This window comes from Trachypithecus francoisi, unplaced genomic scaffold, assembly GCF_009764315.1.
Source record: "Trachypithecus francoisi isolate TF-2019V2 unplaced genomic scaffold, Tfra_2.0 Lachesis_group16, whole genome shotgun sequence".
In the NCBI taxonomy this organism is placed as follows: domain Eukaryota; kingdom Metazoa; phylum Chordata; class Mammalia; order Primates; family Cercopithecidae; genus Trachypithecus; species Trachypithecus francoisi.
This window is the reverse complement of record NW_022681461.1, coordinates 34664228-34690627: the sequence shown is the minus strand read 5'-3', so window position 1 is coordinate 34690627 and position 26400 is coordinate 34664228. Positions and strand designations below refer to the sequence as shown.

At 41.9% G+C, this 26400-nt stretch overlaps 1 protein-coding gene and 1 pseudogene across 3 annotated transcripts in view; both read right to left on the bottom strand.

Annotated features, from left to right (window-relative positions):
- JAK2 (Janus kinase 2) overlaps positions 1-26400 on the bottom strand; it is a 163891-nt gene that overhangs the window by 19597 nt on the left and 117894 nt on the right. For all 3 annotated transcript variants that reach the window (XM_033237251.1, XM_033237253.1, XM_033237252.1), the window contains 3 exons: positions 25248-25437; positions 24531-24655; positions 24190-24362 (listed from right to left, as the gene is read on the bottom strand). In XM_033237251.1, the coding sequence (XP_033093142.1) occupies positions 24190-24362; positions 24531-24655; positions 25248-25437 (488 nt within the window). The remainder of the gene's footprint in view (positions 1-24189; positions 24363-24530; positions 24656-25247; positions 25438-26400) is intronic.
- On the bottom strand, positions 3753-8217 carry LOC117098544 (annotated as a pseudogene).

Below are 26400 nucleotides of genomic sequence, written 5' to 3'. Positions count from 1 at the left end.
TTTATAAACAAATTTATTTCTCACACTTCTGGAGGTTGGGAGTCCATGATAAAGGTGCTGGCAGGTTCAGGTGTATGGTGAGGGCTGCTCTCTGCTTCCAAGGGGAGCTTTGTTGCCGCATCTTTCAGAGGAGAGGAACGCCGTGTCCTCACGTGGACGAAAGTGGAGGGCAAGAGGGGCCAAATGCTGCATGAAGCCTCTTATAAGGGCCTTAATCCCATTCATGAGGGAGAGCCCAACTCAACCAATAGTTGAAATGTCATCTTAGTTATCTTACATAAACCTTCAGCTGAATTACTTGTACTGTTATGTTTTCCCATTACCTTAATTATTGTACTTACACACTGCATTGCAATGATTTGATTATACATTTGATTTTTCCTAATTATAAGCTCTTAAAGGGAAGGGGCTATGGGTAGTGGACCTGTCAGTTGAATTTGCCTATCACATCAAACTTTTCCTTTTAGTTCAGCCTTCCAACTAAGGGATAGTCCTTCTTTTCTGATGCTAATCCTATCTTCATAACCCTAGCTCCCTGTATAGTATTTGGAGCACAGTAGAGTCTTAATATTTATATAGCTTGTATTCATTAAGTATACCCAAATCTCTGGATCTTCATATACAAATATTTCTTGATTGCCAGCTAATTTTAACCTCTTTAATTTTTCATTCTGAAAACAATAAAAAGAATTAAATTCATGTGTCACTGGAGATATGGCCAAAACAGATGATTATTTTTAGATGAGTCTTACTTTTTAGTTTCACTCATACCCTAAAAATAATTAGATGAAGGCAGTTATAATGATTATGAGGACATTCCTCAAGAAGTATTCTTAATATTATGAAAAATCTCAAACCTACACAAATTAGAGAACAATTAATGCCAGATTAAAGCATTATCGTGGTTAGGAAGGCTTACAAGCATGAACTCTGGGATCAGACTTTTTGGTTTGAATCCCGGTCCAATGATTTACTAGTCATGCCACCTCGGGTAAGCTATTCGGTTCTCCATGCTTAAAATAGAGATAATAATCATACATGTTCTCCAAGGGTTGTTATGAGGATTAAATGAGATTATCCATAAAATACATTGAGTCCAATGTAAGCCTACAATACATGTTCAGCGTTTTTTTTAAAAAAAAAATTACTATACTTTAAGTTCTGGGAAACATGTGCAGAATGTGCAGGTTTGTTAACATAGGTATACACATGCCATGGTGGTTTGCTGCACCCATCAACCCATCAACTACATTAGGTATTTCTCTTAATGCTATCCCTCCCCTAGACCCCCACCCCTGGACAGACCTTGGTGTGTGATATTCCTTCCCTGTGTCCATGTATTCTCATTGTTCAACTCCCACTTATGGGTGAGAACAAGAGGTGTATGGTTTTCTGTTCCTGTGTTAGTTTGCTGAGAATGATGGTTTCCAGCGTCATCCATGTCCTGCAAAGGACATGAACTCATCCTTTTTTATAGCTGTATAGTATTCTATGGTGTATATGTGCCACAATTTTCTTTATCCAGTCTATCACTGATGGGCATTTGGGTTGGCTCCACATCTTTGCTATTGTGAGTAGTGCCACAATAAACATACATATGCATGTGTCTTTATAGTAGAATGATTTATAATCCTTTGGGTATATACCCAGTAATGGAATTGCTGGGTCAAATGGTATTTCTAACTCTTGATCCTTGAGGAATTGCCACGCTATCTTCCACAATGGTTGAACTAATTTACACTCCCATCAACAATGTAAAAGCATTCCTATTTTTCCACATCCTCTCGAGCATCTGTTGTTTCCTGACTGTTTAATGGTCACCATTCTAACTGGCATGAGATGGTATCTCATTGTGGTTTTGATTTGCATTTCTCTGATGACCAGTGATGATGAGCTTTTTTTCATATGTTTGTTGGCCACATAAATGTCTTCTTTTGAGAAGTGTCTGTTCATATCTTTCACCCATTTTTTTGATGGGGTTGTTTTTTTCTTGTAAATTTGTTTAAGTTCTTTGTAGATTCTGGGTATTAGCCCTTTGTCAGATGGATAGATTGCAAAAATTTTCTCCCATTCTATAGGTAGCCTGTTCACTCTGATCATAGTTTCCTTTACTATGTAGAAGCTCTTTAGTTTAATTAGATCCCATCTGTCTATTTTGGCTTTTGTTGCCATTGCCTTTGGTGTTTTAGTCATGAAGTATTTGTCCATGCCTATGTCCTGAATGGTATTGCCTAGGTTTTCTTCTAGGGATTTTATGTTTGTTTGTTTGTTTGTTTCTGAGCATGCACTGTTTATTGGGGGTGGCCTCCTGGGGTCGTTGCAACAGTGGACAGAAGGTCTGGCCAGCCCTTCCCACCACACAGCTGGACAGAGCCCTAGTGGGGAGGAAGGCAGGAGGACATTTAATGGGATTTGCAGACACCAGATTCTTGATGGTCTGTGAGCCAGTCGCCATCTCATGGACCACGGGGCAGATGAACTCATTTTTCTGTTCCCATTCGGCCCTGGTCACCTCCAGGCAGCTGAAGACTAAGAAGCCAGAACCCTTGGTTTTGCAGGGCTGCGTCATGCTGTGCCAGGCATCCAGGAGCTGCACCTCGTTGTGCAGCTACTGCACCAAGATGTCCTTAGGCTAGAAGTTCTGGATCAGGCAGGTGAGGGTGCGCTTGTCTAGGTTCCTCAGCTCTTCTAGCATTGCAAACACATAGACCTCTGGGGGAGCACAAGGGTCGCTGATCTTGGTCATGGACTGCACAAGGGCCCTGGGCACGTGGAGGTGGGTCACCCTGCACTGGTAGGTCTCCCCCTCGATCCAGTCTCTGGTGCCTACCAGCAGAGTGGACGTGATGATGAACATGCCACTGCACTGCTTCTCTTGCCTTAGGAGGACCTGGGCCACAGACTTCCCACTGGCCTGGGACCAGGTCAGCTTCACGGTCCCCTTGCTAGGTGCCAGGTCCACCACCAGACAGGTGATTGTGGGCGACTTGCGGATGAACAGGTAGAAGGGGCTGGGCCGGCTCAGGTAGGCACTCACCCCTTGCGGGTTGGAATCTGCACGCTTCTTGGCACTGTCCTCAAAGGCATTACCTTGATAGGTGACCTGGCAGGTGTAGGTGTGGTCGGGCAGCCAATGTTTCTGGGTGAGGGTGAGCTTGCTTTGTGTGGAGGCCAGCTCCCCCTTCAGCATGGGAGAGGCGATAGAGCAGTTCACATCCGCGACCTGCCCATCCTGCAGCCAGGTGATGGCACCTGGGGTGTACCCAAAAATGAGGCGCAGGAACTGGATGGTCAGGGGGAAGTGTCCACTGCCATCACAGGAGGACTGTAAGATCTTCATGGTGGGCAGGGTGAAGTCCCTAGAGTAGACACTGAAGGTACTGACCTGGCCTGCAGACCACAGAGTGTGTACAACGCTGCAGGTGAACATTTGCTTGTGGTCAGATGGCTGGTGGTGGCGTAGTGGCCAGAGGGTGTCAGGGTGGTGTCTGGGAAGGTCACAGCACTCCTGTTGAGGTAGCCTGTGTCCCAGGTCACAGTCACCGGCTTCAGGAAGTAGCTTGTGGCCAGGCAGCCCAGGGTCATGGAGGTGGCATCGGAGGTAATGTCTTTACAGCAGGGGATCAAGGGGAAGACAGATGGGCCCTGTCTGGAAGCAGGACAGTCAAGGTCAGCTGAGACTGGCCTACCAGGGGAGTCTCCCTCTGAAGTCCTCTAGGCCAGTCTGGTCCGGCCTGGCCCAGGTCAGTCCAGTTTTGTTTTTTTTTTTTTTGATAACTAATGTTCTTTTCATTTTCTTTAAATTATGCCTAGGCACAATTTGCTGCTGGCTTTTTAAGAATAAGCCAAGTTTTCTCAGCATCTCCCTCAAGTAATATGATGTCTCCACATTTTATAGTTAAGGCATTTTTTTTCTTTTCTGACAAAGTGTATGTTCTGTTACTTGCTTTCAGGTTTTGTTTACTGAAAAAAAAAAAAAAAGAAAGAAAAGAAATGCTCCTATCAGCCCAGACAACAGGGCCAAGACGCAGATTCAGGATCCATGGGGCAGGTCACAGGGTGACACGGTGGCTGAGATTTGGGGGCAGGGGGAGTGAGGCCAGTGAGAGGTGAGCCAGGGTCCCAGGGAGCTCCTGGATCCAGAGTCACCTTCCTTGCCCCCATCACTCCGAGCCTAATCAGGTCGGTGTTGGCTCAATGCTGAGAACAGTTGTGTGAGGTGTGGATGTGGATGAAGCCCAGGGCCTCCAGTGGGTGTTCTGGGCCCAGCCCACAGGGCTGAGGGCCAGTGGCTTGTCCCACAGAGGCGTACCTTTCACATGTGCCCTGCGGGGTTGTGGGCTTTGCTCAGGCCCAGGTGCGCAGCTGAAAGCACCATCTGGGGGTCTCCGAACACGCCCAACACCTCACCATTTCAAACAGGCTGTTTTGGGATTCACATTCCGCTCTCGCACTTGCTGCTCCAAGTTCAGCATGACCGAGACAGCCTGGTGCAGGATAAGCAGTTTGGTCTGGGGCTTTTCGCTGTTGAGTGCAGTTGCCACATGTGCCCCAGCTCCTTAAGAGGCCTCTTAAGGGACTCGCAGTCGCTCCCTGGCGTTACTGGCCACCTGGCACTCCTTCTCCTGCTTCACCTTCTGCTCTGGGGGGAGAAGGTCATCTTTGTCCTCGTCCTCGTCCTCGTCTGGGCTGGTCTGGGACCTGGTGGTCCTTCAGCTCCTTCTTCTCCTCTTGAGTGGTCAGCCGCCGCCGTGTTCTCCTCATCCTCCTCCTCTGGCTTGATTTCACCAGTGGCCTGCTTTCCCTAGCCCACTGTAGGAGTCGGGAGGCCAAGAGTGGTCGGGGAGGGCGTTTGGCTAGCTGGAGAGGGCCACGTGGATGTGCATGAGGCTGGCGCTGCCCACAGGGCCGTCCTGAGGGTGTCAGCCTCCGACCAGGCCTGTGTGCTGCCCCCACCAGCAGCATGGGGCCGGCAAAGCCCAAGGCCAGCGCCCTGTCGCCGGGCAGCAGCGTGTGCCCGTTGTAGGCCGTGCCCACGGTGTGGCTGCAGAACACGTGGATGGCCTTGTTCAGGTGGTCTTCTATCTTACTCTGCAGGCCATAGAGACCCCCGTCGTAGCTGGGTGATAAGGCACCGGGGACTCCTGCTCCGGGCCAGTGCGACATCCCTCCTAGGCCCTGGGGGGATCCCACTGGCAGTGGAGGAGCTGGACGAGAAGTTACTGCTTGAGTGATCCGGGGAGTAGATTGAGGACATGCCTGCCTGAGGGCATCCCCGGAGCTGCCGGCTGCGGTCCCTCGCGAGCCCAGGAGGCTGTCGGCCCCGCTGACAGGCGGCCTGTGGCTAGAGACGCTGCTGTACGTGGCTCCGGGGGGCCAAGGAGAAGGTGGATGCAGCCGGGAGCCCACCGTTCACCTCTGCTCTGTGCAGCTGGTAGCCCATGCGCTCATGCTGGTGCAGGCCACCAAACGTGCTGCTGCCTCTGCCACTGCCCACAGGGCCGCTGCCAGGCGGGAGAGGTGGGGGGGATGAGCCCCCGCCCAGCATGGAGCCAAAGCCCGCCTGGCCCAGGGAACTCCAGACCTCGGCTGAGGGGCTGAGGGGTGCAGGCTGCCATCTGCCATGTAGAAGGGGGCGGGATAGGCCCTGCTGGGGGTCTTGGCAAACAGGTAGGTGGCGGCATCCCTACCGTAGTCCTCACCTGAGCTGGGCAGGTATGCCGAGGATGGAAGACAGGCGGGACCTTCTGTACCTTTGTGGACTGCGTGTCCAGGCCGCCGTCCACCTCTCTCTGCCGGAGCTGCCGGCGTAGGAGGGGTAGTACTGGGAGGTCGCCTTCATGCCCGAAGGGAACAGGGGTCCGGGGCTGCTGAGGGCCAGCTCGCCCGGCAGGAAGCCAGCCTGAGTCAGGCCGCCCACGCCTGCGTGTCTCCCAAAGGAGGCATAGGCGTCCAGCTCGCTGCTCTTGCCTCCAAGTCACAGTCTGAGGAATGTGGATGAAGAGAGGCTGCTATGCGACTCAGCAAGGTGAGCGCCTTCGCTGAAGGTCCAGCTGGGGTCAAAGGAGGAGCTGTTCTGGTCGCCGCTGCCCCAGGAGCCTGAGCTGGGCCGGTCCTCAAGACCTGAACCTCTGAATTGCGACCTGGTCAGGGAGGCAGGCCGGCCCTTCCCATTGGCGACGGGCAGCAGGAACATCATGCTGAAGTCCAGGAGGTTACTGAGCTCCTTGTCCGTGTCCACGGACGCCATCCTCTGCGGCTGGTTCATTCTCTTGGGGCCAGGGTGGGCACCTCAGACCTGGAAACCCTGCTGGGCAGGGCGGCATGAAGCGTCTGCCCCACCCCCAGAAAAAGCGGCTTTGCAGCAGGGCCCCCAAGTGTCACGCGTGGCCCAGGCCCTTCCCACCCCTGCGTGGCCAGTCCTCGGAGCAAAGAAAATAACACGGGTACTATAGTCAGCTGTTAAGGGGGTGGCAATGAGAGTAATAGAAGGGGCTCAGGCGTTGGTTGGTATATGACAATATTTGCGGTTTCGATAATAAGGTTTTTAAAAGCCTGTGAGGAAAGGCATACCTGTAAGTACAAGGCTACCAATAATAACGGAAGAGGAAGTGAAGGGTAAAGTCTTGAATAGTCCTATTTTTCAAATATCTTGTTCATCATTGAGATTGTGGATGATGGAGCCTGAGCATATAAATAATACAGCTTTAAAAAAGGCATGGGTGCAGATGTCAAGAAATGCTAGGTGTGGCTAATTAATGCAAGCTGTGACTATCGTAAGGCCCAGGTGGCTTGAGGTGGAGAATGCTATGACTTTTTAAATATCACTTTGTGTTAGAACACAGATTGCTGTAAATAAGGTGGTAATAGCCCCTAGAGATTACATGTAAAGGTCTGGGTTCAGAGGTTATTTTCTATTACAGGGTAGAAGCAGATGAGTAGGAAAACTCCTGCTACAACTATAGTGCTGGAGTGGAGCAGGACTGAGACTGGGGCTGGGCCTTCTATGGTGGATGGAAGTCAGGGATGGAGGCCGAATTTAGCTGACTTTCCTGCTTCTGCTAAAAGAAGGCGAATTAATGGAAGGGTAAGATTAGAGGCAGGGTTTAGAATGAATGCTTGTTGAATCTCTCATGTGTGGGGGGAAAAGAGGAATCATACTATAGCTAAATAAAGCCAATATCACTGATGCGATTGTGCAGGACTGCTTGGAGGGCTGCTGTATTAGCATCTGCTCGGCCCTATAGTCAGCCAGTTAATAAGAAAGACATGATTCCTACACCTTCTCATCCAATAAAAGAGTTGAAAGAAGTTGTTGGCGGTAACCAGAATATTGTAATGAGGAAAATATCTGAAAAACTGATTAATGTTAGGGTCTGAGTTTATATATCATATTGAGAATTCTACAGTAGATCAGGTAACAAATAGTGCTACTGGGATAAATATTATGGAGAAGTAGTCTAAAGCTTAGTGAGACTTTGTTTGGATTGTCATTCAATGTCAGTCTGAGATAATGACTTCTTCGTCTGTATATATAAAAGTTGTTGGGATGAGGCTAATGGTGAAGGCGCATGTGATGGCTATTTTTACGTAATTTGGGTATGAATCTTTTTGCAAGAGTTGACTAAGGTAATAATAATTGGTGTGTTTAAGGGGATTGGGGCTATTATAATACTGGAAAAATATATATTTGTTACTTTTATTTGGAATTGCACCAATGTTTTTGGTTCCTAAGACCAATAGACGACTCCAATCCTTTAAAAGTTAAGCAAGCCATGTTGTTAGGCATGGGGGCATGAGTTAGCAGTTCTTGCATACTTTCTCAGTAGATAAGAAGTTGCAGGCGTCTATTATTAGATCCACAATTTAATGGTTTGGTTAAACTATAGCTACAGCATGTAAAGCCCATAATAATTTTAGGATTTAGGATAATAGAAGAATAGGTGTAACATGTATAAATATTAATGTATTTTCTCATGTAAAGGAAGGTTTAATACTGTTAATGTAATATGTAAGTGTCCCTTTTTATGTCGTGATTGGTATACATAGGGAGTAGAGGGCTGTAATTAGCGTATTAAGTCCTGTAAGCGTAACAGTGATGTTTGATCAGGAGAATGAAGCCATGATCACAGAGTTCCCCTGTGATCTCATCATGCTGAGAATGATGATTTCCAGCTGCATCCATGTCCCTACAAAGGACATGAACTCATCCTTTTTTATGGCTGCATAGTATTCCAAGGTGTATATGTGCCACATTTTCTTAATCCAGTCTGTCACTGATGGACATTTCGGTTGATTCCAAGTCTTTGCTATTGTGAATAGTGCTGCAATAAACATACGTGTGCATGTGTCTTTATAGAAGCATGATTTATAATCCTTTGGGTATATACCCAGTAATGGGATGGCTAGGTCATATGGTATTTCTAGTTCTAGATCCTTGAAGAATCGCCATACTGTTTTCCACAATGGTTGAACTAGTTTACACTCCCACCAACAGTGTAACGTGTTCCTATTTCTCCATATCCTCTCCAGCATCTGTTGTTTCCTGCCTTTTTAATGATCGCCATTCTAACTGGTGTGAGATGGTATCTCACTGTGGTTTTGATTTCCATTTCTCTGATAACCAGTGATGATGAGCATTTTTTCATGTGTCTGTTGGCTGCATAAATGTCTTCTTCTGAGAAGTATCTGTTCATATCCTTTGCCCACTTTTTGATGGGTTTGTTTTTTTCTTGTAAATTTGTTTAAGTTCTTTGTAGATTTTGGATATTAGCCCTTTGTCTGATGGGTAGATTGAAAAAATTTTCTCCCATTCTGTAGGTTGCCTATTCACTCTGATGGTAGTTTCTTTTGCTGTGCAGAAGCTCTTTAGTTTAATTAGATCCCATCTGTCTATTTTGGCTTTTGTTGCCATTGCTTTTGGTGTTTTCGTCATGAAATCCTTGCCTATACCTATGTCCTGAATGGTATTGCCTAGGTTTTCTTCTGGGGTTTTTATGGTTTTAGGTCTAACATTTAAGTCTTTAATCCATCTTGAATTAATTTTTGTATAAGGAGTAAGGACGGATCCAGTTTCAGCTTTCTACATATGGCTAGCCAGTTTTCCCAGCACCATTTATTAAATAGGGAATCCTTTCCCCATTGCTTGTTTTTGTCAGGTTTGTCAAAGATCAGATGGTTGTAGATGTGTGGTGTTATTTCTGAGGCCTCTGTTCCGTTCCATTGGTCTATCTCCCTGTTCGGGTAGCAGTACCATGCTGTTTTGGTTACTGTAACTTTGTAGTACAGTTTGCCTCCTGCTCTGTTCTTTTGACTTAGGATTGTCTTGGCAATGTGGGCTCTTTTTTGGTTCCATATGAACTTTAAAGTAGTTTTTTTCAAATTCTGTTAAGAAAGTCATTGGTAGTTTGATGGGGATGGCACTGAATCTATAAATTACATTGGGCAGTATGGCTGTTTTCACAATATTGATTATTCCTATCCATGAGCATCGAATGTTCTTCTGTTTGTTTGTGTCCTCTTTTATTTCATTGAGCAGTGGTTTGTAGTTCTCCTTGAAGAGGTCCTTCACATCCCTTGTAAGTTGGATTCATAGGTATTTTATTCTCTTTGTAGCAATTGTGAATGCAAGCTCACTCATGATTTGGCTGTTTGTCTGTTATTGGTGTATAGGAATGCTTGTGATTTTTGCACATTGATTTTGTATCTTGAGACTTTGCTGAAGTTGCTTATTAGCTTGAGATTTTGGACTGAGATGATGTAGTTTTCTAAATACACAGTCATGTCATCTGCAAACAGGGACAATTTGACTTCCTCTTTTCCTAATTGAATACTCTTTCTTTCTTTCTCTTGCCTGATTGCCCTGGACAGAAATTCCAACACTTTGTTGAACAGGAGAGGTGAGAGAGGACATCCCTGTCTTGTGCCAGTTTTCAAGGGGAATGCTTCCAATTTTTGCCCATTCAGTATGATATTGGTTGTGAGTTTGTCATAAATAGCTCTCATTATTTTGAGATATGCTGCATCAGTACCTAGTTTATTGAGAGTTTTTGGCATGAAGGGCTGTAAAATTTTGTCAAAGGCCTTTTGTGCATCTATTGACATAATCATGTTGTTTTTGTCATTAGTTCTGTTTATGTGATGGATTACATTCATTGATTTGTGAATGATCAAGCAGCCTTGTATCCTAGGGATGAAGCCGACTTGATCGTGGTTGATAAGCTTTTGGATATGTTGCTGGATTCGGTTTGTCAGTATTTTTTTTTTTTTTTTTTAGACGGAGTCTTGCTCTGCCACCCAGGCTGGAGTGCAGTGGCCGGATTCAGCTCACTGCAAGCTCCGCCTCCCGGGTTATGCCATTCTCCTGCCTCAGCCTCCCGAGTAGCTGGGACTACAGGCGCCCGCCTCGTCGCCCGGCTAGTTTTTTGTATTTTTAAGTAGAGACAGGGTTTCACCGTATTAGCCAGGATGGTCTTGATCTCCTGACCTCGTGATCCGCCCGTCTCGGCCTCCCAAAGTGCTGGGATTACAGGCTTGAGCCACCGCACCCGGCCGGTTTGTCAGTATTTTATTGAGGATTTTTGCATCGATGCTCATCAGGGATATTGGTATAAAATTCTCTCTTTTTGTTGTCTCTGCCAGGCTTTGGTATCAGGATGATGCTGGTCTCCTAAAATGAGTTAGGGAGGATTCCCTCTTTTTCCATTGATTGGAATATTTTCAGAGGGAATGGTACCAGCTCCTCCTTGTACTTCCGGTAGAATTCAGCTGTGAATCCGTCTGGTCCTGGAGTTTTTTGGGTTGGTAGGCTATTAATTATTGCCTCAATTTCAGAGCCTGCTATTGGTCTATTCAGGGATTCAACTACTTCCTGGTTTAGTCTTGGGAGAGTGTAAGTGTCCAGGAATTAATCCATTTCTTCTAGGTTTTCTAGTTTATTTGAGTAGAGGTGTTTATAGTATTCTCTGATGGTAGTTTGTATTTCTGTGGGGTCGGTGGTGATATCCCCTCTATCATTTTTTATTGCATCTATTTGATTCTTCTCTTTTCTTCTTTATTAGTCTTGCTAGCAGTGTATTATTTTGTTGATGTTTTCCAAAAACCAGCTCCTGGATTCACTGATTTTTGAAGGGTTTTTGTGCCCTATCTCCTTCAGTTCTGCTCTTATCTTAGTTATTTCTTGCCTTCCTCTAGCTTTTGAATGTGTTTGCTCTTGCTTCTCTAGTTCTTTTAATTGTAATGCTAGGGTGTCAATTTTAGATCTTTCCTGCTTTCTCTTATGGACATGTAGTGCTATAAATTTCCCTCTACACACTGCTTTAAATGTGTCCCAGAGATTCTGGTGTGTTGTGTCTTTGCTCTCATTGATTTCAAAGAGCATCTTTATATCTGCCTTCATTTATTTACCCAGTCATTCAGGAGCAGGTTGTTCAATTTCCATGAAGCTGTGCAGTTTTGAATGAGTTTCTTAGTCCTGAGTTGTAATTTGATCGCACTGTGGTCTGAGGGACAGTTTGTTGTGATTTCTGTTCTTTTACATTTAGTGAGAAGTGCTTTACTTCCAACTATGTGGTCGATTTTGGAATAAGTGCAATGTGGTACTGAGAAGAATGTATATTCTGTTGATTTGGGGTGGAGAGTTCTGTAGATGTCTATTAGGTTCACTTGGTGCAGAGCTGAGTTCAAGTCCTGGATATCCTTGTTAACTGTCTAATATTGACAGAGAGGTGTTAAAGTCTCCCATTATTATTGTGTGGGAGTCTAAGTCTCTTTGTAGGTCTCTAATGACTTACTTTATGAATCTGGATGCTGCTGTATTGGGTACATATATATTTAGGATAGTTAGCTCTTGTTGCTCAATTGATCCCTTTACCATTATGTAATGGCCTTCTTTGTCTCTTTTGATCTTTGTTGGTTTAAAGTCTGTTTTATCAGAGACTAGGATTGCAACCTTTGCTTTTTTTGCTTTCCATTTGCTTGATAGATCTTCCTCCATCCCTTTATTTTGAGCCTATGTGTGTCTCTGCACATGAGATGTGTCTCCTGAATACAGCACACTGGTGCGTCTTGACTCTTTATCCAATTTGCCTGTCTGTGTCTTTCAATTGGGGCAGTCAGTCCATTTACATTTAAGATTAATATTGTTATGTGTGAATTTGATCCTGTCATTATGATGTTAGCTGTTTATTTTGCCCATTAATTGATGCAGTTTCTTCCTAGCATCAATGGTCTTTACGATTTGGCATGTTTTTGCAGTGGCTGGTACTGGTTGGTCCTTTCCATGTTTAATGCTTCCTGCGGGAGTTCTTATAAGGCAGGCCTGGTAGTGACAAAATATCTCAGCATTTGCTTGTCTGTAAAGGATTTTGTTTCTCCTTCACTTATGAAGCTTAGCTTGCTGGATATGAGATTCTGATTGTTGAAAATTCTATTTGATGGTTGAAAATTATTTAAGAATGTTGAATATTGGCCCTCCCTCTCTTCTGGCTTGTAGAGTTTCTGCTGAGAGCTCCACTGTTAGTCTGATGGGCTTCCCTTTGTGGGTAACCCGACCTTTCTCACTGGCTGCCCTTAACATTTTTTCCTTCATTTCAACTTCGGTGAATCTGACAATTATGTGTCTTGGGGTTGCTCTTCTCGAGGAGTATCTTTGTGGTGTTCTCTGTATTTCCTGAATTTGAATATTGGCCTGCCTTGCTAGGTTGGGGAAGTTCTCCTGGATAATATCCTGAAGAGTGTTTTCCAACTTGGTTCCATTCTCCCCGTCACTTTCAGGTACACCAGTCAAATGTAGATTTGGTCTTTTCACATAGTCCCATATTTCTTGTAGGCTTTGTTCATTTCTTTATACTCTTCTTTTCTCTAAACTTCTCCTCTCACTTTATTTCATTAATTTGATCTTCAATCACGGATACCCTTTCTTCCACTTGATCAAGTTGGCTATTGAAGTTTGTGCATGTGTCACGTAGTTCTCGTGCCATGGTTTTCAGCTCCATCAGGTCATTTCAGGTCTTCTCTACACTGTTTATTCTAGTTAGCCATTCGTCTAATCATTTTTAAAGGTTTTTAGCTTCCTTGCGATGGGTTCGAACATCCTCCTTTAGCTTGGAGAAGTTTGTTATTACCGACCTTCTGAAGCCTACTTTTGTCAGCTCGTCAAAGTCATTCCCTGTCCAGCTTTGTTCTGTTGCTGGCAAGGAACTGTGATCCTTTAGAGGAGAAAAGGCCCTCTGGTTTTTAGAATTTTCAGCTTTTCTGCTCTGGTTTTTCCCCATCTTTGTGGTTTTATCTACTTTGGTCTTTGGTGCTGGTAACCTACAGATGGGGTTTTGGTGTGGATGTCCTTTTTGTTGATGTTGATGCTATTCCTTTCTGTCTGTTAGTTTTCCTTCTAATAGGTCCCTCAGCTGCAGGTCTGTTGGAGTTTGCTGGAGGTCCACTCGAGATCCTGTTTGCCTGGGTAACAGCAGTGGAGGCTGCAGAACAGCAAATATTGCAGAACAGCCAATATTGCTGGCTGATCCTTCCTTGGAAAGCTTCATCCCAGAGAGGCACCCACCTGTGTGAGGTGTCAGTCGGCCCCTACCAGGAAGTGTCTCCCAGTTAGGCTATACAAGCATCAGGGACCCACTTTAGGAGGCAGTCTGTCCATTCTCAGCGCACAAACACCATGCTGGGAGAACTACTGCTCTCTTCAGAGCTGTCAGACAGGGACGTTTAAGTCTGCAGAAGTTTCTGCTGCCTTTTTTTCAGCTATGCCCTGTCCCCAGAGGTGGGGTCTACAAAGGCAGCAGGCCTTGCAGAGCTGTGGTAGGCTCCACCCAGTTCAAGCTTCCCTGGCCACTTTGTTTACCTACTCAAGCCTCAGCAATGGCAGATGCCCCTCCCCCTGCCAGGCTGCTGCCTCAGGGTCAATCTCAGACTGCTGCGCTAGCAGTGAGCAAGGCTCCATCGGCATAGGACCTGCCAAGCCAAGCATGGGATATAATCTCCTGGTGTCCCGTTTGCTAAGACAGTTGGAAAAGCACAGTATTTGGGCGAGAGTGTCCCGATTTTCCAGGTATAGTCTGTCATGGCTTCTCTTGGCTAGGAAAGGGAAATCCCCCAACCCCTTGTGCTTCCCGGATGAGGTGATGTCCTGACCTGCTTCAGCTTGCCCTCCGTGGGCTGCACCCACTGTCCAACCAGTCCCAATGAGATGAACCAGGTAACTCAGTTGGAAATGCAGAAATCACCGTCTTCTGTATCGATCATGCTGGGAGCTGCAGACCGGAGCTCTTCCTCGGCCATCTCGTAAAGTGATATTTTAATTGGCGGAGGAAGCAGATAGTGAGAAATGTTGATCCAGTAATAACATGAAATCCATGAAAGCCTGTGGCTAAAAAGATTGTTGAGCCGTAGATCTCATCAGAGATAGTAAAAGCGGCCTCAAAGTATTCTGAGATTTGTAGGAGGGTGAAGTAAATACCTAAGGTAATTGTGATGGATAGTGCTAGAATTATTTGCTTTCAATTACCTTCTATCAGGCTGTGATGAGCCCAAGTAACTGACACTCCTGATGCAAGTAATACAGATGTATTCAAGAGGGGTACTTCTAAGGGGTTGAGGGGAAAAATGCCTGTTGGGGGTCACTGTCCTCCTAATTCTGGCATTAGGGCTAGACCAGAGTGATAGAATGCCCAGAAGAAACCAGCAAAGAAGAATACTTCTGAGATAATAAATAGAATTATTCCAAATTGGAGGCCTTTTTGGACAACTGTTGTATGGTGGCCTTGAAATTTACTTTCTCGGATAATATTACATCATCATTTGTATACAGTTAGTGTGTTGATTAATAAGCCTAGGGTTAAAAGAGTAGTAGAATTAAAATGAAATCACATGGCCAGGCCAGATGTTGTTAGTAGAGCTGAGAGAGCTTCTGTTAGTGGTCAGGGGCTGGCTTTGACCATATGGCAAGCATAGTGTGAAGACATAAGCCTAAATAAGGTCTACAGCGAATTCGAGAATAGTCAGTAGGATTAGAATAATGAAAGCAACTGAAGCTGTGAGAAAACTAATAGTTAATAGTACTAGTGTGGCTCCTGCAATTAAATGTGTTACTAGATGACCGGCTGTAATGTTGGCTATTAATCGCACAGCTAATGGTATCGGGTTGAATAAATAGGCTAATGGTTTCAGTGATTACTAATATAGTGATAAGTGGCATAGGTGTGCCTTGTGGTAAAAAGTGAGCCACAGAGGTTTTCATTTTAAAGCGGAAGCCTGTAATTACTGCGCCTGCTCACAAGGGGATTGCTAAACCTAGGTTTATTGATAATTGGATAGTTGGTGTAAATGAATGGGGTAGAAGCCCAAGGAGGTTCACTGAGGCAGTGAAGATAATTAGGGATATTATTATAAGGGATCACGTTCGTCCTTTAATGTTATGGGTAACTATTATCTGTTTTAGTGCAGGTTGGATTAATCATTGTTGAATAGAAAATAATCGGTTACTAATTTGATGACTGGAGGTTGGAAATAGTGGGAAATAGAATGATTAATACTACTGCGGGTAGGCCTAGAATTGTAGGGGTAGCAAAAGAGGTGAATAGATTTCATTCATTTTAATTCTCAGGGAACCTTGTGTTTTTGTTTTGATTATTTTTGGTGTAGGGATAATATAAGTGAAATTTAATTTTAACTGAATAATGGAGAATAAAGTTATGATTATTGACAGGATAATAATGGATCATGCAGAAGTATCTAGTTGAGGCATTCACTGCAGAGAGGTGTAGACCCCCTCAATCTTTAACTTAAAATGTTAATATTGAATAGCTTTACAGTGATATTATAATGTGGATGTGGATCAGGTTTTGAAATATTTTAAGGGGATTAGTTCTACGACAATAAGTATAAAACTGGTTAGATTCACAAATTTCTGAGCACTGTCCATAGTAAAGACCTGGTCATGTAGTGGTTAAGGTAGTTTGATTTAAGCATCTGGGGACTGCTTCTGTTTTGAGGCCTAATGAGGGGATAGTTCATGAGTGCAGGATGTCTTCAGACAGGATTAACGTATGGATGGGTATTTCTACTGGGAGAATTGTTCGGTTATCAACTTTGACTCCTCGAAGTTCTCCTGGCTTTAAGTCTGGTGTTGGGGTTATATAAGAACTGAAGCTTAGGCTGGGTGTGGTGGCTCACGCCTGTAATCCCAGCACTTTGGGAGGCCGAGGCAGTCGGATCACGAGGTCAGGAGATGGAGACCATCATGGCTAACACGGTGAAATTCCGTCTCTACTAAAAATACGAAAAAATTAGCCAGGCGTGGTGGTGGGTGCCTGTAGTCCCAGCTACTCAGGAGGCTGAAGCAGGAGAATGGCGTGAACCTGGGAGGCAGAGCTTGTAGTGAGCCGAGATCGCGCCACTGCACTCCAGCCTGGGTGACAGAGCAAGATTCCATCTCAAAAAAAGAAATAAAAAGAATTGAAGCTTAATTCTTCATAGTCTATATATTCATAGCTTCAATATCATTGATGACCAATGGCTTTGATGGTAAGAGAAGGATTATTAACTTCATCTGTTTTATATAGAATACGTAGGGATGGAAGGGCTTAAAATTAAGACAATGGCAGGTAAAATAGTTCCGACAGTCACGATTTCTTGGGCATCTGTGGTGCTAATATAATTTTGTTGTATAGGGAAATAATGTATAGAACCAGGGAACTAATTAGGAAAATAATTATAAGAACGTGGTCATGGAAAGTGAGTGGTTCTTCTATGATACGGGATGTAGCATCTTGAAGGCCTAATTGAACTGGATGAGCCATTAAGACATATAGGATTTAGCCTATAACTTAACTTTGACAAAGTTATGTAATGAGTTTACCAATATCTTATCGAGAAAGTCATAGAGGTTATTGATTGGCTTGAAACCAGTTTCTGGAGGTTCAATTCCTTCCTTTTTCATTTAAGGATTTAATGTAGGTTGGCTCTTTGAATGTGTGGTAAGGTGGTGGACAGCCGTAAAGTCACTCAAAATTAGTAGATGGTTGTTCAGTTGTTATAGTTTTTCTTTTAGAAACAAAGGCTTCTCAGATTATAAAAATTGTTAGCATAACTGCTGTTAATGAGATAAATGAGCCTAAGAATGAGATAATATTTCATGTGGTGTACGCATCAGGATGATCGGAATAATGTTGAGGCATACTGGATAGGCCAAGGAAGTGCTGTGGGAAAAAGGTTAAATTAACACCTATGAATATAATGGTGAAGTGAATTTTAGTGTAGGTCTGATTCAGCATATAACCTGAGAATAGGGGGATCCAGTGGTTAAAGCCTCCTATGATGGCGAACACCGCTCCTATTGATAGGATGTAGTGGAAATGAGCTACAACATAGTATGTATCATGTAAAATAATATCTAGTGATGAATTAACTAGTACAATGCTGGTGAGACCTCCTACTGTGAAAAGGAAGATGAATCCTAGGGCTCAGAACATTGCAGGAGATCATTTGATGCTACCGCTGTGCAGTGTAGCTAATCAGCTAAAGACCTTGACACTAGTAGGGATAGCAATAATTAGGGTAGCAGAGGTGAAGTATGCTCATGTGTCTACGTCTGTTCCTACTGTAAATATATGGTGTGCTCATACGATAAACCCTAAGAAGCCAATATAGATATTATGGCTCATACTATGCCCATATACCCAAATGGCTCCTTTTTTCCGGAGTAATACATCACGATATGGGAGATCATCCCAAATACTGATAAAATAAGTATATAAACTTCAGGGTGACTAAAGAATCGGAATAAATGTTGATACAAGATAGGATCACCCCCACCCGCAGGGTCAAAAAGTAGTGTTGAGGTTACGGTCAGTTAATAGTATAGTAATGCCAGCAGCTAGGACTGGGAGAGAAAGGAGTAGAAGTACTGCTATAATGAGGACTGGTCAGACAAAAAGGGGCGTTTGATATTGGGATATGGCTGGGGCTTTATGTTAATAATTGTAGTAATAAAGTTAATGGTTCCTAAAATAGAATACCTGCCAAGTGAAGTGAGAAGATGGTAAAGATCCACAAAGGATCTTGCATGTGTTAGGTTTCCTGCTAAAGGGGGATAAACTGTTCAGCTGGTTCCAGTGCCGGCTTCTACTACTGACGATGCAATAGGAGTAGGAAAGAGTGGGGGAGAAGTCAGAAGCTCATATTATTTATCCATGGAAATGCCGTATCACGGGCACCAATTGTCAGAGGGACTAGTCAGTTGCCCAAACCCCCAATTATAATTGGTATGACCATAAAGAAGATTATGATGAATGCGTGGGCAGTAACAATAACATTATAGATCTGGTCATCTCCTAGCAGAGTTCCTGGTTGACCTAATTCTGCTCGAATTAGAAGGCTTAAGGCGGTACCCACTATCCCTGCTCATGCACCAAATAGCAGGTATAGTGTTCAGGTATCTTTGTGGTTGGTTGAAAACAATCAACAATTGATGAACATAAGTGGAAAAAAGGGTAAAATGGCTGAGTAAGCATTAGACTGTAAATCTAAAGACAGAGGTCAAGACCTCTTTTTACCAGCCTTGAGATAATTTTTTATGTTGAATTGCAAATTCAAAAGAGCAGCTTCAATCCTCCCGGGGCTTCTCCCACCTACCACCCTCCCCCCACTTGGAGGGAGAAGTAGATTGAAGCTAGTTGATTAGGGTATTTAGCTGTTAACTAAATTTTTGTAGGTTTGAATTCCACCAATCTAGCAAGGGCTTAGCTTAATTAAAGTGGTTGATTTGCATTCAACTGATGCAGAATAGAGTTTTGCGATCCTTGGGTTTGTTACAGAAATGAAGTATAATTCACTTACTAAGGGCTTTGAAGGTCCCTGGTCTTATTTAACCTAAATTTCTAAGTTATAACTAGAATCAGTGGAGAGATGGGTAAGAGGAAGGTAGAAGAAATAAGTGGAGGGAGGAGTAATAAGGGTTTTGTGGGCCGGGCGCGGTGGCTCAAGTGTTTTTGAATTGTCACTTTATTTTCGTATTACTAGATGTGGGGAATACTGTCACTGAGATGGAGTAAATTAGGCGTATATAAAAGTACAGGTTGAGTTGTGTTATGATAGCTATAATGGTTGGGGTAATAAGACTATTGTTTTTCGAAAATTCTTGAATGATGACTCATTTAGGCAGAAATCCTGTTAATGGAGGTAAACCTCTTAGGGATAGTAGAATTAGTGAAACTATAGGTGTTAATCATGTTAATTTGTTTCAAGTGTGAGACAGTGACAGGGTTGTAGTGCTTATACTTAGGCTAAGTGCTAGAAATGTAGTTATTGTTAAAATAAGGTAAATAAATCAGATTTATAATGGTAATGTTTGGATTATAAGTTAGTACTGGGGTCATTCAACTTATATGAGTACTTGAGGAGTAGGCTAAGATTTTGCGGAATTGTGTTTGATTAACTCCTCCTCAACCACTTACTATAATGGATAGGATTGTAATAGATAGGAGACTGGTCGTGTTTATTGATGGGAACATTTGAAATACAATCAAGATAGGGGCTAGTTTTTGTCATGTGAGGAGAAGTGTGCCAGACATTAGAGAAGTTCCTTGGGTTACTTCTGGGACTCAGAAGTGAAAGAGGGCTTTTCCTAGTTTTATTACTAGGGCTGTTATTATTAAGGATGAAAACTGATTAATAGTGTTTATTATTGTCCACTGCCTGGAGGACAGGTTATTGAAATGGATACCTATAATGAGAATTATAGATGCAGTTGCTTGTGTAAGAAAATATTTGGTGGCTGCTTCTGTAGAGCGGAGATTTATTTTTTTAATCAAGATTGGGGTAAGAACTAGTATATTTATTCCTAGGCCTGTTCAGGTAAGAAATCATTGGGAACCTAGCATTGTGATAAGGGTTCCTGTGAAAACAGTAAGGGAGATAATAAGTTGAGCTAATGGATTAATTAGTACGGGAAGGGTATAACCAACATTTTCAGGGGTATGGGCCCATTAGCTTATTTAGCTGAACTTACTTTACGATATGGGTTTAATATGTAGCACGGAGAATTTTGGAGTCTCAGGGATGGGTTCAATTCCTATAGTTCTAGAAATAAGAGGATTTTAACCTCTATTGTTTACTCTATCAAAGTAATCCTTTTGTCAGACTTATTTCCTATGTTTGGGGTGGAATGCTGGAAATTAGGACAGGCATTGAGACATATCATATGCAGAATGCTAATGTAAGTGGTTGGAAATTTTTTCATAAAAGGTATATGAGTTGCTTGTAGCGGAATTGGAGGTATGCTGTTTGGATTCATAAAAACTGGGCAGTTAAAAGGAGGGTCTTGGTAATGAAATTTATGGTATCTAGTTCTGGTGAATACATAGTGTGTAGTGCTCCTAGAAAAATAGTAGTAGGGCATTTATTATGATAATATTCATATATTCCGCTATAAAGAAGAAGGCAAATGAACTTGCAGCATATTCGACATTGAAGCCTGAAACTAGTTCTGATTCTCTCTCTGTCAAATCAAAAGGGGTTCGGTTAGTTTTTGCTCGTGTGGAAATAAATCATATTATGGCTAAGGGTCATGATGGTAGGAGCAGTCAGAGTAATTCTTGTTTTGTGATGAGTGCATATAAGTTGAATGAGCCACTTATTAGTAGTACTGACAGCAGGATAATGGCTAGGGTGACTTCATATGAAATTGTCTGGGCCACACTGTAATGTGCCAATTAGTATATAATTTGAATTGGATGCTCATCCTGATCATAGAATGGAATAGACGGCTAGGCTTGATGTGGCTAGAATAAATAGGAGGCCTATATTAAAATTAATTAGGGGATCGGGTATAGGTAGGGGAGTCCAGAAGAGGAGGGCGATAGAAAGGGCCAGGGTTGGGGCAATGATATAAAGCGTAATAGAAAACGTTGAGGGTCGTAAGGGTTCTTCAGTGAAAAGTTTTACTGGATCAGCAAATGATTGAAGCAGTCCATAGGGGCCTACAGTATTAGGTCCTTTGCATAACTGTAGATAGCCTAAGATTTTTCATTCAGTAAGTGAGAGGAATGCTATAGCGATTACAGGGGGAATAATAAATAGGAGGAGGTTAATTATAGGCATATTGTTAAGAAGAGGAGTTGAACCTCTGATTGTAAAGTTTTACGTTTTATGCTATTGCCAGGCTTTGCCATCTTAAGAAACCCTGTCCTTGGGTGGGGTATGTGGTAATTTCCTAGATTGAGATCGCATCATTTATGGGGGGAGGGCGCTTTATGAAGTTGGCCCTATTTCTCTTGTCTTTTCATACTAGGAGAAATGTTAAAGAGATAGAAACCGACCTGGATTACTCTGATGTGAAATCAGATCATGTAGGACTTCAATCGTTGAATAAACGAACCCTTAATAGTGGCTACACCATTAGGATGTCCTGATCCAACATCGAGATCATAAACCCTATTATCGATATGATAGAATAGGATTGCACTGTTATCCCTAGGGTAACTTGTGCTGTTGATCAAATTATTAGATCAATGTGTATTAACTCGCTTAGACTAGTGCAGTCTTAGTTTAGGTTGTTCGGAGGCTGAATATGCTATGAGGTCACCCCAACCAAAATTTTTAATGCAGAGATAGTAGGTTAAGGCCTGTAGGCTTTTTGAGTTTTTATTTGCATTAATTAATTAAAGCTCCATGGGGTCTTCTCGTCTTATTTGTTTGTAACTGCCTCTTCACCGATAGGTCAATTTCACTGATTAAAAGTAAGAGATAGCTGAACCCTCGTGGCCATTTGGTTAAGTCCCTATTTAGGGAACAAGTGATTATGCTACCTTTGCAAGGTCAAGGTACCATTAAACATATGTCACTGGGCAGGCAGTGCCTCTAATACTGGTAATGCTAGAGGTGGTGTTTTTGGTAAACAGGCAAGGTAAGATTTGCTGAGTTCCTTTTACTTATTGCAATCTTTCCTTAGAGCATGCCTGTGTGGGATTAGCAGTATAAATAATAAGGTGCTTATTGTAAAATATTTGGCTGTTAACTGTCAGTGGGTTATTCCGGTCTGATGTAAGCTTATGCAGTGGAGAATATTTTCATGTTATTTATATTAACATTATTGATTCTATTGAATAACGGATGTTGAGTTTGAACGCTTTCTTAATTGTTGGCTGCTTTTGGGCCAACTATGGAGATACTATTTTGTACTCTCTGTAGGAAGGTTGATTCCTAGGATCTAAAGAGCTGTCCCTCTTTAGATTAACAGTTAAACTTACAGGGAGATTAAGTAATTCTGTGGGTAAATTTAAAGTTGAACTAAGATTCTATCTGGACAACCAGCTATCGCCAGGCTTGGTAGGCTTAGCACTGCTACTCATGAATCTTCCCACTATTTTGCCACATAAGTGAGTACGTGGCTCTTTCAGCCATTCTTGTGTAGCTTGTTTGGTTTCGGGGGACTTGGTTATGGTTCTCTGTGTAAAGTTATTTCTACTTAATACTTTATGCAGAAGGTAGAAGGGCTTGTCTTTGCTTTTTAATGCTTGGCTCAGTTCTTTCATCTTTTCCTTACGGTACTGTATCTATTGTGCCAAGATAAGAATTTCTATTGCCTATACTTTTGTCTAAGGTTAATGGTTTAGGATGGTTTAATAATATTTTTAGTGGGGCTAGGGTTGGCTCAAAGTGATCAGGTTGTGATGAAATCTTCCAGGTGTAAGCTGGATGCTTTAGGTTAAGCAAGACTTTGGTTTGTCCAAGCGCACTTTCCAGTACACTTACCATATTATGACTTATCTCCTCTAGTCTTGCGTAGAGAATTTAAATATTTCTAGAATGATATTTGAGGAGGGTGACAGGTGGTGTGTGCGTGCTTCATGGCCTTATTCAACCAAGCACTCTACTCTTGGTTTACTGCTAAATCCTCGAGCTCTTAGATTTCATAAAGGTTGTCGTGAAATTTTCTGGGGTAGAAAATGTAGCCCATTTCTTGCCACCTCAGGAGCTACACCTTGACCTAACGTTTTTATGTATTTACTTGTGCTTACTTTATAACCTTAGGTGCTCTAATAGGATAACCTTGTTTTACAACTCTGATTGTTATAATAATCCCCTAATTAACTCAATTAAGCACCTAGCAATCAGCAGTATCTTCATAAGATTCCTCATCACTAACAGTATTATCCCTACTTCATCCCCCAGACAGATATACCACTCCACCTAAAGCTCACAGCCCTAGGTGTAACCACCCTAGGTCTCTTACTAGCAATGGAGCTTAATTTCATAACTAATAACCTTAAAGTACCCATTATAGACATTTAACTTCTCCAATATACTAGGTTTTTATTCAGCTACAATTCACCATTCAACCTTCAGAAGCCAAAATCTAGCTTCACTTCTAGACCCAGTTTGACTAGAAAAGTCTATACCAAAAACCATTTCACGAACCCAAACTTCAGCCTCTGTTACTGTATCTGCCCAAAAAGGCCTAACCTCTACTATTAATTATCTATTATCCTGAGTAATTTCAATTGCAACAAAAATACTAACAAACAATGATCAATCAGCAACCACCACTAACCAACACCCATAACTATACAAGGCAGCCGCACCTACAAAATCCTCATGAATCAACCCCTCCCCCTCAAAAATTAATCAACTCCCTACACTATTAAAATCAACTCTGATCACCACCGCATCATATTCAACTATTCACCAAACCAACATCAACTCTATTAATAATCCTAATAATAAAGCCTCTCAAATATCAGTACTTGACCCTCATGTTTCAGAATACTCCTCAATAGCTATCACCAGATTATAACCAAAAACAAATCATTATACCACCCAAGTAAACCAAAAAGACTATTAACCCTGTGAAAGCACCACCAAAATTCAACACAATACCACAACCCACAGCACCACTAATAATTAGCCCTAACCCTCCATAAATAGGAGACAGTTTTGAAGAAAAACCTACAATCCCTATAAACAAGAAAACACTTAATAAAAATAAAGCACATGCCATTATTCCCATGTGGACTATAACCATGACTATAAGACCTAAAACAAAAAGGTTAAACGTGAGACTTAAAAGACCTAAATGTTTACTGTTACTGTAAATATAGAAATGGCAAACTATTAAATAACAACAATAAAGTTTGAAGTCTGTGCTGTAAAATTTCATTTATCATACTGAAATATACTTACCAGAATATGGGACTTTCACCAGGTTCTTTTACTTTATAGTATTCTTTGTCTTGTGGCAAGACTTTGGTTAACCCAAAATCTCCAATTTTAACTCTGTTCTCATTCTCCACCAATATATTTCTTGTTGCCAGATCCCTGTGGATATACCTTTTTGTACCAAGATACTCCATACCCTATGGATAAAACATGTTTCTTTCAGCTAGTTTTATAAACATAAACAATTTAAATGGTCTTAACCCTATATATTCCCTTTATTATCTATGAAAAAGTCTAGATGATTTCCTAACGTTTACTTCAATATAGTTGCTTCATCTACAGCAAATAATCAGGATATTAGGTACCTTGCATATCTGAGATGTGTACTGCAGAAGTTTTTTGTGATCTATCCGTTCTTTATGTTTTTGAAGATAGTCTCGTAAACTTCCATATGGTAAATATTCCATAATTAATTTTAGATTACGCCGACCTTTTAACATAAAGGTGGAAACAATATTTTACTCTGCCATATTGTACTGATTAAATATTAGAAAACTATCATACATAAATGACTTAAACATATATAAAATCTAAGATGACAAAACTTTATTATACATTAAAGGTGATACAGTTGTTAAGAACATAGTCTTTTTGAATCAAAAACTTGAATAAATAAAAACGAAAACAAATTTTGAATAAAAGCTTTGAAACTACTTGCATTTCAGTTTTCTATAACTCTTTAGGCAAACCAAAATAAACTGATGAGAAAACTTCCTTTATATCAAACAAAAAACATAAAATTCAAAAATATTTTTATAGAAAATGTAAGCAAAAACCATTTCTCTAAAAATGATGCTCTCTTGGTAAACTTAAGCAAGAGGTGAAAAGAATGTTTAAACAATTAGCCAAATAATTCCTATAGTTATAGTCTATGATCACCAAACACAATCTCCAGTCATTATAGAATGCCTGTCCCTCTGGGCATTGGCATAAGTCCAGATTGTTAGACACTGTACGTTTCTATTACACAGGATGCCAAAGACATATCTTGAATTTCAAATAGATTTCAATGGGTAGCTTACCAGCACTGTAGCACACTCCCTTGTACTTTACAATGTTGTCATGCTGTAGGGATTTCAGGATTTCAATTTCCCTTTCAAAGTCTCTCAGGTGCTCTTCAGTACTATGCTGAAGCTTTTTTACAGCCACCACCTCCCCAGTGTTGTCCTGTAGAGGGTCATACCGGCACATCTCCACACTCCCAAAATTACCCTAAATGACACATCACATTAGGATGGAAATATCAAGTTTTCAAGGCAAATTACAAATAAATTATAATTATATAGAAAATTCTAGTAGCTGGAATTAGCAGACATATCTTTAAGCTTATATTAAGGAACTCTTAGAACAAGAAAAGGAAATACTATCTCAACAGGTGGGTAGTAAACCTATAAATTTAATTTCTTCAAAAGGAATTACAGGCTAAAATATAAATTACTGCAAAAAAGCATTTAAATAAATGATGAGCATTAATTATCAAGATAAGCCAAGGGACATGCTGAGGAATTCCTAAACTCTTGTCACTAACTTCCAGGAAGAATTTTCCTTTTTTATGAAATACCTTTTGATATCACTGTCAGTGATCTGGATGGAATGTGTCTGTTATGGGCTAAATGTCTGTGACCCCCACCCAAAATGTATATAATAAGCCTTAACCCCATTATGACTGTATTTGGAGATAGCGCCTTGTGAGGAGGTGGTAAAAGTTAAATTAGGTTATAAGGGTGGAACCCTCATGTGACAAGGCTAGTGCCCTTATAAGAGGAAGAGACATTAGAGCAATCTCTCCCAAGCCAAGAAGAAACCTCACCAGAAACCAACCCCTGCAAGAACTTTGAACTCAGACTTTCCACGCCCTAGAATTGAGAGAAATAAATGTCTGATGTTTAAGCTACCCAGTCTATGGTATTTTGTTATAGCAGCCCAAACAAATTAAGAAGTAAGAAACTTTTAGCCTATGGGATGACTCTACATATTTTTTTGAAGATGTCTTTAAAGAAATCCACTCTTTTTACCTAAGACTCATCAACTACATAGAATTGGTAAGTTGCTATAACATTTAAATAAATTATAGGTTTTTGATATTAATCAAATTAGTGTATTTTGGATATTATTGCATTCTTACAGGATAAAACAATGTAGTTCTTGAGTTACAAGATTCTAAGTGACTATATT